At 41.3% G+C, this 14,779-nt stretch overlaps 2 protein-coding genes across 2 annotated transcripts; one reads left to right on the forward strand and one right to left on the reverse strand.

Annotated features, from left to right (window-relative positions):
* The first annotated feature begins 513 nt into the window (after positions 1–513).
* On the forward strand, positions 514–4,953 carry ubxn1 (UBX domain protein 1). The gene is made up of 10 exons (XM_023407347.2): positions 514–562; positions 1,113–1,177; positions 1,308–1,361; positions 1,499–1,626; positions 1,941–2,022; positions 2,174–2,365; positions 2,995–3,046; positions 3,181–3,303; positions 3,513–3,696; positions 3,903–4,953. The coding sequence occupies exons 2-10, from the start codon at positions 1,119–1,121 to the stop codon at positions 3,941–3,943; spliced, it is 915 nt and encodes a 304-aa protein (XP_023263115.1). The 5' UTR covers positions 514–562; positions 1,113–1,118; the 3' UTR covers positions 3,944–4,953.
* Positions 4,954–5,624: 671 nt separating this feature from the next.
* Positions 5,625–14,744, reverse strand: LOC111655817 (pre-mRNA-processing factor 39). Its single transcript, XM_023407346.2, has 15 exons — positions 14,676–14,744; positions 12,542–12,792; positions 12,189–12,314; positions 11,955–12,073; positions 11,257–11,424; positions 10,668–10,848; positions 10,412–10,516; positions 9,164–9,281; positions 8,895–9,049; positions 8,529–8,655; positions 7,560–7,831; positions 6,914–7,098; positions 6,702–6,776; positions 6,311–6,482; positions 5,625–6,188 (listed from the first exon to the last, which is right to left on the reverse strand). Exons 1-15 carry the CDS (start codon positions 14,731–14,733, stop codon positions 6,117–6,119), a joined length of 2,184 nt encoding a protein of 727 aa, XP_023263114.1. The 5' UTR covers positions 14,734–14,744; the 3' UTR covers positions 5,625–6,116.
* Between the last annotated feature and the right edge of the window lie 35 nt (positions 14,745–14,779).

Genomic DNA, 14,779 nt, shown 5'->3' on the forward strand with positions numbered 1-14,779 from the left:
TAACTGACTTGCATGTAACTTTCACCAAAGTTTGGCGACTTTTATAATAACGTTTTTGTGAATAAATTATTACTTATTTAGCACCTGTTGGTCACGCCCTGAAAACACATTAATGTGTCAAGATCTAAAACAGGAGACCTAAATCTTAGTAAGAAGGAAACTGAAAGAGATCAGTTCAACTCTGCTCTGACAATGTACTTTATAGAATTGAAATTTCACTTACATATTCTTCCTTCACTAATCCATTAATCAAATGATACAAGATATATATAACAGAAAAGAAGACTCAAACATAAACTCCTTTTATGGTACTACTTTTACTTAAGTAAAGGGTCTAAAGCTTCTGGGGAATTTAATTCTTCTTAAAGTTTGTAAAAAATTTCAGGTGTCTGTGGTTTCTGAAAGTGTGTTTAGGTAATTAAATATCGATGTCTGTGATATTTCTAAAATAGCCCCAAAGACCTGAGGTAAAAAAAAAAATTTAAAAAAAAATCGCTATTCTCGAGCCGTTCAGTTTGACCCATGTGGTCTCCCGTACTGCTGAAGCGGTGTTGGCCGATGTGTGAGTAGCTAACTAATGTTTTCTTCACGAGTGTATTGGCTGAAATTGCCTCTGGGAGGAATAAAATAACACTCCCGTGTGCCTTAACGTGTAACATATAGACATACATTAACAGACAAACTGATAGAGAGCTTATGAGAGCTCGCGATCGTTTTTAATCGTGCTAGCAAACGAGACTTCCCAGCTAGCTTTCGCAATTTGAACGTTAGCCACATTAATGCTAATTTTAGCTCTCAACATAACGTTAGTTGTGATACTGAATAGCTGCAACTAGAGAACAAGTAAACAAGTGTTTTGTCAGGCTGCTAGTCAAGGAAATTGTAGTTTTTGTTCACATAGTGTTCTGTATTCACCTCATTCGTAATATGGCTCCTTTACACAGGACTGAGCCAAACAAAAGTCATGAATTGTATTGATTTCAGATGGTGATTTAACTTTGCTAAAGCGTTTTTGTAATGTCTTACCTTCTATAACAATAGTGTGACAGTATAGCACGATTAGAGAAATGACTCTCTCGTTAATATACCAGCATGTGTACAATCTGTTTCAGGTCAAAATGGCAGAGCTAACAACACTAGAGAGCCTGCTGGAGATGGGCTTTGACAGAAACAGAGCGTGAGTTGACACCACAATCAAAGACTGATCCTGTTTAATATGGTTTCTAGATACGAGACTGGTTTCAAGTGAAATAAAACTGTCTAGCATTAAAGCAACCCTACTTATCCTGTTGTGTTGGTGTTTTCAGAGAGAAGGCGGTGGCCAACACGGGGAACCAGGGGATAGAACAGGCCATGGACTGGTGAGTCTGATAGACACAGGAATAATCATACTAGTAGTGAACTGCCCAGGTTAACATAGTCCTCAGCGCCACAGTCCAGCATGCCACTCTCTCAACAGTTTAACCCCTGTCTTTCCTCTGTGATGTGCTTTCCTCAGGTTAATGGAACATGAGAACGACCCTGACATTGATGAGCCCTATGTGCCGCCTGTGGGAAACGTCCTGGGAGGGGAAGCAGACAGCCAGTCCAACGCAGAACAGCCAACCCTAGCCGACACCGCTGAAGGTCACATATTCCTTGAGACAATATAAATTTGTCTACCGTCAAGTATCTTATCAGAAATCTGCAGAGTTTTTTAGTTGATTATTCCAGAAAAATTGCAATATTGGGATATACACTGATATCATCATATGTGACAAATTTATCCATGGTGCCCCCACATCCCTCAGTCACATGTTCCTAATCATGTAATTTCCATCTCTGATCAAGATATAATCTCTAATTTATCTTGAGTAAAATGAAGTGGTAGTCACTGTTAATTTACACTGAATGTAATATGATGTCAGTCATTCATGTCAGTCCATTTGATTTGGCTTCAGGTGGGGATATCGGCTACAACGAGACTGATGAGAGTTCAAAGCACCCAATGACAGAGGAGGAGAAACGTGAGCAAGTTAAGAGGTCAGAGTGCACACATAGCTTTTACTGATGGTGGAGATTCAGTGTATTGGTCTTAACTTTTATCTATAAAAAAAACCCACAGTTGTCTAGGAGTTCAAAATGATGTGAACATACTCTTTTTAGAGATATTGGAGAATTGTCTCTTCTTCAGGCTAGAGGAACTGATGCGGGTGAAGCAGGCGGAGAGAAGAGAGCGAGAGCGGGCAGAAGAGGTGGAGAGAGAGAAGGTGCGGAGGAGGCAGGGCCAAGAGCTGCAGCAGATCCGCCAAAAACTGCAGGATGATGATATGAAGAAGCTTGCTGATCAGCGCAGGAAAGAGAAAATGGAGGACAAAATGGCAAGGTAGGGTCTTAATTAAAACACATCTCTGAGCAAGGAAAAGGAGATTCAGGTAATGGTTATTGACTGTGTATAGAGACATGAAGCAATTTATCATGTTTAAGCTGTAATAGAACGTTAAAGTACCTAAATGATCCAAGGATTTTTCCACTTCTTTAAAAATATTTTTCAGGACCTCCCTCTGCAATGTATTCCAAGGAGACCAAAGAGAAAGTTTTACAAAAAAGGCAAAAAGTACCAGCCTGATAATCAGACTGAAATATTGTTTGTTTTATTTATTTAATTATTATTATTATTCATTATTCTTAATGAATTTCTGGAGAAAATCAAAAAATTTGGGCAGCAATGCAGAGGTCTGGAACCAGGTTTGCTAATCACAAGATGTCTAACATTAAAAAATAAAATGCACCCATAGTTCTTATTTGAATGCCATCCTGTTTCATCTTGAGACAAACTAAGATAATATAAGAAATACTATAAATTGGGAAAATTGAGGTGGACACTGTAAAGGATAAAAAACTCAGAGGCTAGGTCCAAAAAGAAGTGACAAATTGCAAAAGAACAAATATGAGCAGGCATCTTCACTAAACTGTTCTTAATGGTTTTGTGTCGCTTGTTTTTATTCCTGTCAGACAAAGGGTCAAAGAGAAGATAGCGCGAGACAGAGAGGAAAGAGCGCAAAAGGTACCTCATTGGTTTAGTTCACTTTTCCCTTTGTCTTGTTCACTTCCAATTTCTTTGTATTACCACGTCTGTTGGACCCAATAACTTAGATGACTCTTGTGTTTGTTTATTTATTTATCTATTCTTATGTCTAGTTTGGAGGCGGAGGACCCCCGAGCACAGCTGCATCATTCCAACCTGCCCAGCCCAGCCCCTCATCACCCACCAGTCAGGGCCCTCCACCCACTAAGAAGGAGTATGATGAGTCCAGGATACAGGTGCAGTGTTCAGCCATACTTGTTTTGCTTCTTTTTTTTTTGTTTAATCAGTGTAATCAATGAAAAGATCAGACTTATTTTAAAGTGTGAGACAAACTGACATTGATGCAAATTTGTATTTATTTTAATGACAAAATATATGTTTGGCATGAAACTGTAAAATGTATATTCCCCACTTCTTCTCTCCTCTTCCCCTCCGCTCTTCACAGGTACGTCTGCTGGACGGCTCCACCATCACGACGGTCTTCAAGGCCCAGGAGCCGCTGGCGGCAGTGCGTGTCTACGTGCAAATGAACGGCAACACACCAGAGGGTCAGGACTTCATGCTGCTGTCGCCCTACCCGCGTCACGTCTACACCGAACTGGACATGGAGAAGCCCCTGAAAGAGCTGGGTGAGCACTGGGTCGTAGAGCGGTATTTGAGTAGGAGAGGTGAAGTGGCGAGATGGGTCACATCGTATAGCATTCACAGGACTGTACGACTGTAGGGAGGTTACATCATCTGTCTGAACTGTACGCCATTTACACCTGGTACTCTCATAGAATGCATTGTGATTGTATCTGACCTTTTTTCACAATTTCCCTGTCTGTCTTTTTAGGTTTGGTGCCTTCAGCTGTGCTGGTTGTTGCCAAAAAGTGAGATCAGGAGGATCTGCTCTGTGAGCCTACCTCACCACTTCCACTACATCACCACCAGAGACACCTGAAACGGATGGATCCAGGAACAGAGCCGCCACCTTTTTAGTATCACTCAATAAGCCAGCTAACTGAACTAAAGCAGAGATGGAGCTGGAGGCTGTGTTCAGACAATGTGTTATAGTTCTTAAAATGAAGATATGGAAAAGTTATAAGGAAAAATGGTTTGTTTTTTCTAAACTAACTGAATGCAGCTCCTTGTCTTTCTGGGCTGATTTCACTGGCTGTAGATTGGATTGACAGTGACCTTTACCTATCAAGAACAAAGTGATGATAGCTGGCTTCTGACTGATACTGCCTCAAGAAGCACCGCTCATGGTTTCAGCAACACATTTACAAAAATGATACAGAACAAATTTGTTCAGTTTTAACCCGATCCTTATATAGCAAAGCACCACACAAGACTTACTTGATTGGTTCTGAAAGGGCCTTAAATTTAATCCCCACTATCTTCCTGATTTTGTGACATTCTACTTTGCCAGTTTTTTTATAAGTTAAAATATATTGACAGTTATGTCTACATAATCACCAAGAATCTACTTACAATAAAGCTGACTTGGAGAATTGTGATGGTGGACTGGATTTTCTAAAAATCACTTGTGTAACCCTCCTGCTGATATTCTGTATTTTCTTTTTGTCAAACACTTTTTAGTTATTTTAATTATTAGGATTGATTTCATTTTATTAAGACCATGGAAAGCTGGAATAGGCCAAAAGTATCACTGCCCACTGGATTTTAAAGCACCTAGTGAGCTGGAACTCTGTGACATATAAAATAAGATGAAAATGTTAACATGCAAAAGCACGGCTGTAAATAATAAAATCATTGCTGGCTGAATTCCATTCAGCTGCTTCAGGTTGAGGATTGTGGTGTTGTGCATGCTGACACATTGTCATAGAACTGAGCCATCTTTGATGTCAAACACCTGTAATTAAAAACAGCTGTGAACACAACACTGACATCATCGCTTTTTAAGTTGATATGACAATGTTGTTAGCAGTTGCTTATTTACACATCCGGGAGTTAAGGAGCAACATGGGTTGCAAAGGTCTGACTCTTCAGAGGCTAAATGCTTCACTATGTTCACCAGCTTGTTGCTGTGTCTGATGTATTTCTGTAAAGATGAGAGTAGCTACAGAGTAATTCTGTGTAGGTTAATCACTACAAGTGTCCCCTTTCACATTGTCATTTGACACCATTATAAAAATTATTGGTTACACACTTTTAGTAGAACTAATGGGCAAAAACAGAAGAAGGGACCCTTACCCTTTTATTAAATCTCTTAGTTATGTTAGGTGGCTCCAGCCACCATTCAATTTACAGACAGCACTCGTGTTGTCTCCATATAACACTCTGAGGAAGGCAAATGCATAAGTGGACTGTTGGTAATGATCTAACAAAAAGAAAATGAGCGCTACGTATATATATACACCTATCAAAATAACACTACACTGATGAGATTGTCTTCAGTTGAATTCCTGCTAACATGAGGCCAGAGGCAATACAACATGATGTACAGAAATTTCCAGAATTTCCAACTTTTTAAAAGACGCACAGGCCTAAAGTTTTAGTTTCAGTTAATGAGTATCACGGAGACAAATGAAGACACACAACACAAAGGAGATCTGTTGTGACACACTATAAAACACCTTTATATACATTAGAAAAAACAACAAATGGCCTATTGTGTGGAATGGTACAAAATGTCAATCATACATCACCTGTAAAGTTGTGATAAAGTTGTGGATAACTTTAAAACACAAGCAAAGGGGTTGGCTTGCAAACAAATACAAAAATAGTTCTGATTAAAATGCAGACACTGATGCACTGAAAATGAACGTCACTGTTTCCTTTCGTCGTCTTCCCACCTGTCCCTCAGACTCAACGCTGAAATGACATGTTAAAAGATCTCAACTCCAGTCTCTCAATCTCACAAATCCAGGACAGTGAGGTAACTCAGAGGAAGGACGGAGAGGAAAGGATGCTGGGATTATTTTTAGCAGGACTTGACTGGCAGGACTGGGTGCTTCAGTTTGTTGTTCAGCTGAGAAGTCATCCTGGGTCAAACTGCTTCCCGTGGTCTTTTGGTGCCACACTTTTGGTGCTGTTGATCTCTTTAGCTGGGAGGATAGTAGCCCTGGTTGTAGTTCCAGGTGTTCTGGTAGCCGTAGCTGCCGTACTGCGGTTGCTGAGAACAAATCACAACATATAGGAAATCTTGAACTGTGTTTTATCATAGTACACCCACCCTCACCCTAGCTTCTCTTTAGGTCATTCAAATTTTTTTGTCAGTTAAAATCTCATTAGTACCTGGTACCAACTGCTGTATCCCCCGTAGCCAGTCTGTGCGCTCATGTCGGTGCCCATCATAGTTGGAGGGGGCGTGGTGATGGGGACATGCGGCATGGTAGGTGGGACTTGTGTGGACACGGCAACAGCAGAGCCGTCCTCACTTTTGCTCAGTTTCTCTGAGTCCTCGTCCCTGCAGATCAAACACTCCATCAACAGCAAGTCAACGCTTCCACCCAGTTTTCAACCTTCCTTTTATTTAACATCAGCCTCAGTATCAGTGCCAGTGTCATTGGATGAAATAAGTGTTTTTTTTGTTTTTTTCAATTAATATCCTAAACTGCGTCTTTAACTTGTGCTATTCTGCACAAAAGAATAGGACATTAATATATAATGCACTTTCCCCTCTCACCCGTTTTCTGCTCCTCTCTTTGTTCCCCCGAGCTCCTTCAACAGTTTCTGGTGATCTTCGTAGACAGACAGCACACTGCAGAGGACAGAGACAATGAGGAACAACATTCTGGTCAAAGATGATGACTGGTTTGTTAGGTACCATCACGGTTTACATGACCAAATGGATTTAAAATATTTAATAATATCAGATGACTTGTGTTGAACTCTGACCTCTGGATAGAGTTGCTGTAGTCCTCTGCGAACTGCAGGCCTCTCTGTGAAAAGAGGATCTTGGTGTGTGGGGCGAGAGGCGCTGCCAGAGCTCGCGTCACACACTCCTGCACTGCCTCAGCAGAGGCCCAGGGGTCCCCCGACACCTCCAGCTCTAACAGGTTCAAGTGCAGTTTATCATTATCCTGAGGCAGAGAGAGGAAATTAAAAACAAGAGTTACTATATGTTGTAAGTACTACATTTTGGCTTTTTACTTCTGAAGTTACAAGTATCATTCACAAGAATATGAGATGTAAATCATAGCGTTCAACACATCATTTATAGAGAAATCTGACAATTACCACTTGGCATGGTCAGTTATTAGAAACTGAAGGGAAATTATCACTCTGTCAGATGGTTAAAAAAAAACTCAGCAGGTTGCATTATGAATAGACAAAGCCTCTTGCAAACTGAGTGTGGACAATCTGAAAGCTCAAGCTGTCACACAATTAAAAATAAATTAATTTCAGCCGCTGGCGGGCAAGTTGTATAAAGCGAAACAGATTTTTAGAGCAAAGCTACATCCACATTCCTTAACTTTTAAAGCGGTGATAGGAGATGGATCAAAATCCTGTGATGTCTGTGGGTGTGTGTTAATTATCTCACCGGACTAATCTCCAGCGCCTCCTGTAAAACTCTGCGGGCTCTGGCGGGGTTCCTCTCGAGCTTCAGCAACAGGCGAGCCAGCTTGATGGAGTAGAAAGCGTGTAACGTGGGCTTCTCTTTGGATTCAGCCACCGCATCCTGCAGCAAGGCCTCCGATTGGTCCAGATGGCCTGCTCGTCTCTCCAGAGCGGCCCTGCGGAGACGGACCACTGCCAACCCAGGCAGGAATTTCTCCAGGGCCTCCAGCACTCGCCGAGCCTCAGTTAAATCACCTGTTGAAGAAGATGAACGAGTTGTCATGAATGTGGTGGCTACAAAATAAAGGACTCTGATGTGTTGGCTCTGCTCTATATTAAGTTTTGCGTCTTTGTGATGTTTTTGCATCGGACTGCTTCATAATGAGGTGATACACTTAATTAAATAAATGGCTATATTTATATAAAATACTTAAAATATAATGCATGCTAATACAATGGCACCACAGGATACAACCTAAAAAATTACCAGTTTGTGAAACTGTCAACAACTATTCAAGATGGTTGTATTTATTACATGATTGTATTGCATCATGTACGTCACACATGCACAGCTTTGATTCAACTGAAATAGTTTTGATAAACTGACTACAAATCCTAAAAGCAGAGAATAGGAAATGACCAGTTGAGGTTTGTCTGTTATGATGATTTAATCCTGTGTAGTAGAACTAGATCATATCCAACAAGCTGTTCTCTATCTTCTGTATTAATTCACGTGTGGACATAAAGGTATTGATGTAGAATTCTTATTAGTCCCTTTGACATCCTTTGGTGAAACTACACACATACAACTTGCCTTCATTTTTCACTGAATCGGTTACCATCTATTTCACTTCAAGTCAGACTTTAAAATATTTAACATTTCAAAGAAAAGGAAAAACAGTAAAGCTTTTATTTGCACAGTGTGTTTATGTGTGTTAATGTCTCATCGTACCGTGCCTCTCCTCGAAGGTGGCCCACTGCATGTGGATGTTGGGTTTATATGTCAGGTGAACCTCACAGGCTCGTTTGTAAACAGCTCGGGCTTCGTCCACACTCTGCGGCTCCAGGTACTGAATGTACTGAACAACATACACATGCACATGTTAGGCAGAGATCATACACACCAGTATTCTCTCACACACACACACACGCACACGCACACGCACACACACACACACACACACACACACACACACACACACACACACACACACACACACACACACACACACACACACACACACTCTTTTTAATCTAGTCTTGAGGCTTTCAAGGACACTTAGACATGGAACTAGATACACACACACTTTTTTCTTACCCTGGTCCAGAACTCCTCATACAGAGCGCAAGCGATCAGGCAACGCTCAAAGAGGATGCGAACCCTGTGGTCGTCGAGGGCAACTGCAGCATCCTCTGACACTTCGTGGGTCTGAGCCGTGACCTCTGACCCCTCTGTGGCTGCCTGGTTTGGATCTAGTAAAGGACAGTGGTGTCAAAACTGCAGATGCTTTCAGACGTTGAAACACAAATTGATGAAACCACAGAGACAAAGGTGACAACAGTCAGCATCTTCATCATGTATGTCACCTTGGTTGGGGTCTTTGGTGTCCTTGTTCAGCTCAGCAATTTCCCAGTCCAGGTAGGAGTGCCAGGCTCGCAGCTGCAGCCGGTCGAGTGACTTGACGTGGAAGTAGGGCCGCTTGATCTGCACGATGGAGAGAGACAGAGAGGGAAAATCAGATGTGTTTTTTGATGTAGCAATGAGTGGATGAGGTGAGTGTAGTTTGAAGTGGGTAACTAGTTCAAAGACTTTAAATCTAAAAAGACAACATGATGTTTACAGGTCAAGAGTCAAATTGTTTACAGTGAAACTTAATTTTATAGTGATTAAGAATTTGTGTTTTGGTTTCAAAAGGTCTGGGTACGGGGCGTCGCGTAGCTCAGTGGGTTAAGCATGCGCCCCATGTGTAGAGGCTACAGTCCTCGCTGCAGCTGGCACCAGCTCGACTCCCGCATCGGACGGCCCTTTCCTGCGTGTAATTCCCCCTCTCTCTGTCTCCCCATTTCCTGTCTCTCTACTGTCCTGTCCATTAAAGGCACAAAAGCCCCCCCCCCAAAAAAAAGGTCTGAGTATTGAAATCTACCTAAATGCGTCCATCACACAGAATACGTAAAGTACTGAATCAAATTTATTTACGCTTAGACCCGTTTGGGATTTAAATCATGATTTTGCCTCATCTCATACTGTGTTTATTTTAGCCTAAAGCTCTTGTGCTGCTGCCTGTTTTTAGACAATTTGGCGAGTTTGGCTTCTTGTTTTTTTTTTTTTTTTTTTTGGGCTTTTTTTTATGCCTTTATTTGATAGTATAGTGGAGAGAGACAGGAAACAGGGAGGCAGAGAGGGGGAATGACATGCAGCGAAAGGCCGTCCGATGCGGGATTCGAACCGGGGCCAACTGCAGCGAGGACTGTAGCCTCTACACATGGGGCGCCTGCTTAGACCACTACGCTACACGACGCCCCGTATGGCTTCTTTTACCACATAAAAAAGGGGATTTTTATAGAAAAACATGTTGTTACACCCCAAAAACAGCAAAATAACAATGGTACCAAAACTCTGGGCGTCAAAATAAACAAATCTGTCAAATGATATCCAGCCCTCGATTCAAAACCAAGTGTCTGGAAAATAAATTTGATGTCATACTTTGGTCTCAAGTTTCCTAAAGAAAACAGAAAGACAGTGAATGGATGAATGCAGGAGGAAACACACAGGAAGATAAAAAGATATAATACACAGGTGCCTGAAAAGAAAGAGAGAGAAAAAACAAAACTTACAGCGTCTTCAAAGTGCCATCTCTTGCGGACTTCTCCCTCGTTGTCCTGGTACACTTTGTCCCTGCGAACCAGCACTTGTTCCCTGATCTTCTGCATCAGTTCCTCCTAAACACAGAACGTAAAAATGATAAAAAAAAAATGATCATCCATTCAACCATCTTTTTTCATCTAAGTTATCTCTCACCAGTACATACTTTTTGACTAATTAATTAAAATCCTCTCAGGGTTGAATGACAACTAGTCCGATGTTACTCACTGTGTCTGTGCCCTCAGGCGTGGCGGGCTCTTCCTCCCCCGGTGGCCTTTCCTCCTCCTCCTCCTGGGCCTGTTCAGCGCGCTCTGCCTTCTGGCTCTGGCGGCACAACGTCCTCAGCTCCTCGTACTCCTCTGGAGAAAGAACCTCTTTGGGCTCATGGCTGTTCAGGTGCTCCTTGAACCTGACGGAGAGCAGGAGGGAGGACAGAGCAAGACACAAAATGAGATTCGTGAGAGAAGAAAAGACTGAGAAAGAGAGAAAGAGAAGGAGGTGTCCAAGCAAGAGAAGAATATTCGAAAGATTACAATAGTGTGTTGACTTATTGTTCCCCTTAAAAAAAAAAAAAAAAGAAGCTCTACTGAAAGCATATTGCATGGTGAAATACGGAGATATTAGATCATGACTTTAATTTCTCAGAATTGAAGGAGGGTAGCAGAGAACTGGAAATATTGATTATTTAACAAAAAGGGAAATTACATTTATTATTACAGTAGTAAACCTGGTACGAACAATAATGCATTTATATCAGTATTTTTGTCTTTAATTCTGATTTGGTATGACTTTGATGACTGTATGTGCGTGGTCTTACTTCTCGTAGTGCGTGTTGTAGAGCTGGGTGGGAACTTTGAGGACTCTGTCCAGAACGGCTGCTGCGTTGCTCATGTTCCCCTGCTCCTTCTCCCACTCAACATACAGATCCCAAAGCCGGTCTGAGTGGAAGTCCAGACCTGCTGCCACAACGGCGTCCTCGAACACACTGAGGAGGGTAGAGAGAGGAAAACCATCAAAACATGAACACAACTATCTGTTCTGTACCAAATTTCATTTTAAGTTTATCTAAGATCAAGGAAAGGTGAAACAATAGTGGATATTGAAAGAGCTGTCATAGATAGCTAATAAAGAAAAGTATACTGGAGTTAATAGTGTAGTTTATCTGCTATCAACACCAGCGAAGTTATCCTGCTGAATGATTTTGCTAATATTTCTAAGGGAAATTGACTTTAATAAAAGCAATTTACTAAAAAGCAAAACAAAGGGACTCTTGCTCATCAGAAGCAGCATTTGCATTTCCTCTTATTTTTCTCTTCAATTTCAGACCCATCTGCTTACTGTGCTGTGCTCAGCACTGGAGGACCTAATTCATTGTAAACTGTGGTGAACAAGCACCATTTTTTAACATATTAGGAGTCAAAATCCAGCTTTCAACCTTTCTGCTCATTCAAAAAGAGGATAATTACAACTACAAGTCTTAAATGTGTATGTGTGTGTGTGGGAGGGTTTGTCTACCTGCGAATCCGCTTTGGCGACTCAGGCAGGTTCATGTCCAGTGTTCCCAGCAGCAGATTGATGTAGTGAATCCACAGATCTACACTCAGAGGGATAGCCTGGAGACCCTGAACACACACCTAACACAACACACCACAGCCATTTATACGAGCACATAAAAACACTTCTTTAATCCTCTACATAGTTGTGTGGGGAAGAAAAAACGCAAAATTGTCAACTCTCAATCTGTTTTACCTCCTCTGCTTTAGCGTTGTACCCTGCACGGCGCTCCAGATCAGCAAATTTCTTCCAGTAGCCATAGCAGAGCGGGTAGCGAGCGAGAAAGGCCACCAGAGCTCTGCGTGACGCTGTGATGTGACTCTAACAGGTGAGAGAAAATGTAAGTCCAAATGTCACATGAGGCTACAACAAGCTTCCTCACAAAGCATGTTTTGTGGCCTCATGGGGGTGCTAAAAGTCTATGTTTCAACAGTTTGAGGTGGTAATACATCATTACTAAGTAACAATACAATGGGTTCCTAAGCTGTTTTTTTTTTGTTTTGTTTTTTATCTAAACACCACCTCTTCTCTGCTGTTTCTCCACACACCTCTTGCTCGCAGTATTGCAGGAGGTCAGTCCAGCTGGTGAAGTCTTGAGGATTGTCATGGGCGGCCTTCCACAGACGCTCAAAGTCAGCAGGCAGTTCGCCCTCCTCATCCTCTACAGCTGGTGGCATGGAGAAAGAAGAAGGGTCGGGGGCCACTGGAGCCTCAGGGGCTGCGCCGGCACTGCCGTTCTCTTCTGACATCTCGGCCATCTCAATTGGAGGCGGTGCTGGATCCTCAGAAGCCTCCATGGCTAAAGAGGGAAGAAGATCAAAGTTTAATAACTCAGATAAATCTCCATTACAAGCTCCTTCTACAACTCAAGATGTTTTCCCATATTGCCAGACATTTTCTGTGACATGAAGTCATCTACACACACTACCTGGGTGAAGTTTTTAATACAGACCATAGAATTACAACCAAAGATTATTTTCATTACTGATTAATCTGTTATTCATTTAGTCTATTACAAATTTCAAGAGGTATTGTTCACAGTTTGCTATTTTATCCAACCAACGACCCAAAAAAGCAAAGATTTAGATTTGATTTACATCAGTAAGTTCTCATATTTGAGAAGCTGAAACCACTGATTGTTTTACATTTTTGCTTGGTAAAAAGTTCAGCTTATACAGTTAAACTCTAGAGCGGCGACTAAAAATTATCGTCATCATCAATTATTCTGCCGCTTGTTTTCCTGATTAATTGTTTTTCTATAAAATGTAACAGAAAGAGAAAAACCAGTTCCTCACAGTCACAATTTCTGAAAACCCAAGTTGACATCTTCAAATGTCTTTGTCCAATCAACAGTCAATAGAAACAATAGAGGTTCAGTTTACTAAAACACAAGGTAAAGAGAAGCAACACAGTTTAGCAGCTTAGTGAATGTTTGACATCAAATTACTTAAATGATTAGTCTATTTTTTTAAATTGTTGCTGGTTACTTTTCTGTCAATTGACTAATCGATTAGCACTATTTAACCTTGAAACTATGAAAATTGTTGTTGATTAATCTTTTTAGCACTTCAGATCATGGTTGAACACAAGACAATAACAGGTTGCGCAAGAATATAAAAGCCTGTCTTCACACAACTGTCAACTGCTCAATCCGAACACAATTTCCAACACAATACAGTTTTTCCCACACAACAATACATGGCTGAGAACAAAACAATGATGTTAAATGACTCAGGTTGCTGTTGTCATTTTTGTACCTTACCTGCAGTGCATGCTGAAGCACTTTCCTTAAACCTCCCTTGTAATTAGCCTAATCATCATTGTTTATGAGGTGTAGTGGTGAAGAAAAAAACAAAAACCTTTGTCGCACCTCTAATATAGCAATGGACGTACTCTTGGGTGTTAGCTTAGGTGAGTGAACGCACTTCTTGCAAGACAAAGCTACTTAGAAAATTTCCCGTGTAGGGAAAAGGCACTGGCCAAATGAATGTAATGTATGTAATTAATTAACTTTCCTGTTCCTCTGCTTCCTGGTCACCTTCCTGGAAAAGGCCAACAATAACAACTGTGTATGAAAAACTCATTTTGCACTCACACATGCATTGTAGTAAACTAGTAGCAGGTAAAGTAAATGAATGAACACGAATTTAAGCAGCTCTGAACTCTGACTGTCAAATTTAGCTAAAATCCAAATACTTCTTTTATACACTGAGCAGTCAAACCAGTTACTCAGCTAAACACGACAGTAAACCTGCAGCTGATGATGCACACAGGACTAAAACATCCAATAAAACAAAAACAAAATCAGTAGTTCAGGGCTTTTATTCGAAACACACCCCTGTCTAAACCTACACAGGTTGATTTCATTCATAAAAAGATCACCGTTTAGGCTCCAGTATCTTCGGGTTGTTGTGGACCTAATTCAACTAGTTTGTGTTGAAAGGTGATGAACACCTTTGTTAAACTCAGCAAGGTTAGTTAAAGTTGGTTTAAGTACTTTCACAGTTAGGTTGTGTAGCTGAAATCACGTTAGCTTAGCCTAGCTTCTCACGCTTGCCCTAAAAACAGGTCCAGCCAGAGCCTTTACTCGAAACGTCTGGACGTGAAAGCAGAGCACAGTAGTAACTGTGAAATGATACAAACCGGCATATTGTAAGATTCACACACGTTAATCAAACTAACCTGAAGAATCTTCGAGCTCCCCGTTGCCGCTCAGCTCCTCACCGCCTTCGGCCGCCATGATGGAATACGTATTGCTACGTCACTGAGGCGCGACAACAAGTTAA

The sequence above is a fragment of the Seriola lalandi genome, unplaced genomic scaffold (genome assembly GCF_002814215.2).
Source record: "Seriola lalandi dorsalis isolate HSWRI2012SDOR001 ecotype SW California unplaced genomic scaffold, Sedor1 jcf7180002054333, whole genome shotgun sequence".
Lineage (NCBI taxonomy): Eukaryota > Metazoa > Chordata > Actinopteri > Carangiformes > Carangidae > Seriola > Seriola lalandi.

Bases quoted from the DNA above. Each gene is read 5' to 3' on its own strand.
- ubxn1 (XM_023407347.2), top strand. From the start codon at position 1,119: ATGGCAGAGCTAACAACACTAGAGAGCCTGCTGGAGATGGGCTTTGAC. The intron at 1,178-1,307 runs GTGAGTTGACAC...TGGTGTTTTCAG, and splicing joins GGCTTTGACAGAAACAGAGC to AGAGAAGGCGGTGGCCAACA. The intron at 2,366-2,994 runs GTAGGGTCTTAA...TATTCCTGTCAG, and splicing joins ATGGAGGACAAAATGGCAAG to ACAAAGGGTCAAAGAGAAGA.
- LOC111655817 (XM_023407346.2), bottom strand. From the start codon at position 14,733: ATGGCGGCCGAAGGCGGTGAGGAGCTGAGCGGCAACGGGGAGCTCGAA. The intron at 12,315-12,541 runs GTGTGTGGAGAA...CTCACCTGTTAG, and splicing joins TGCAATACTGCGAGCAAGAG to AGTCACATCACAGCGTCACG. The intron at 9,050-9,163 runs GTGACATACATG...GTCCTTTACTAG, and splicing joins CACCAAAGACCCCAACCAAG to ATCCAAACCAGGCAGCCACA.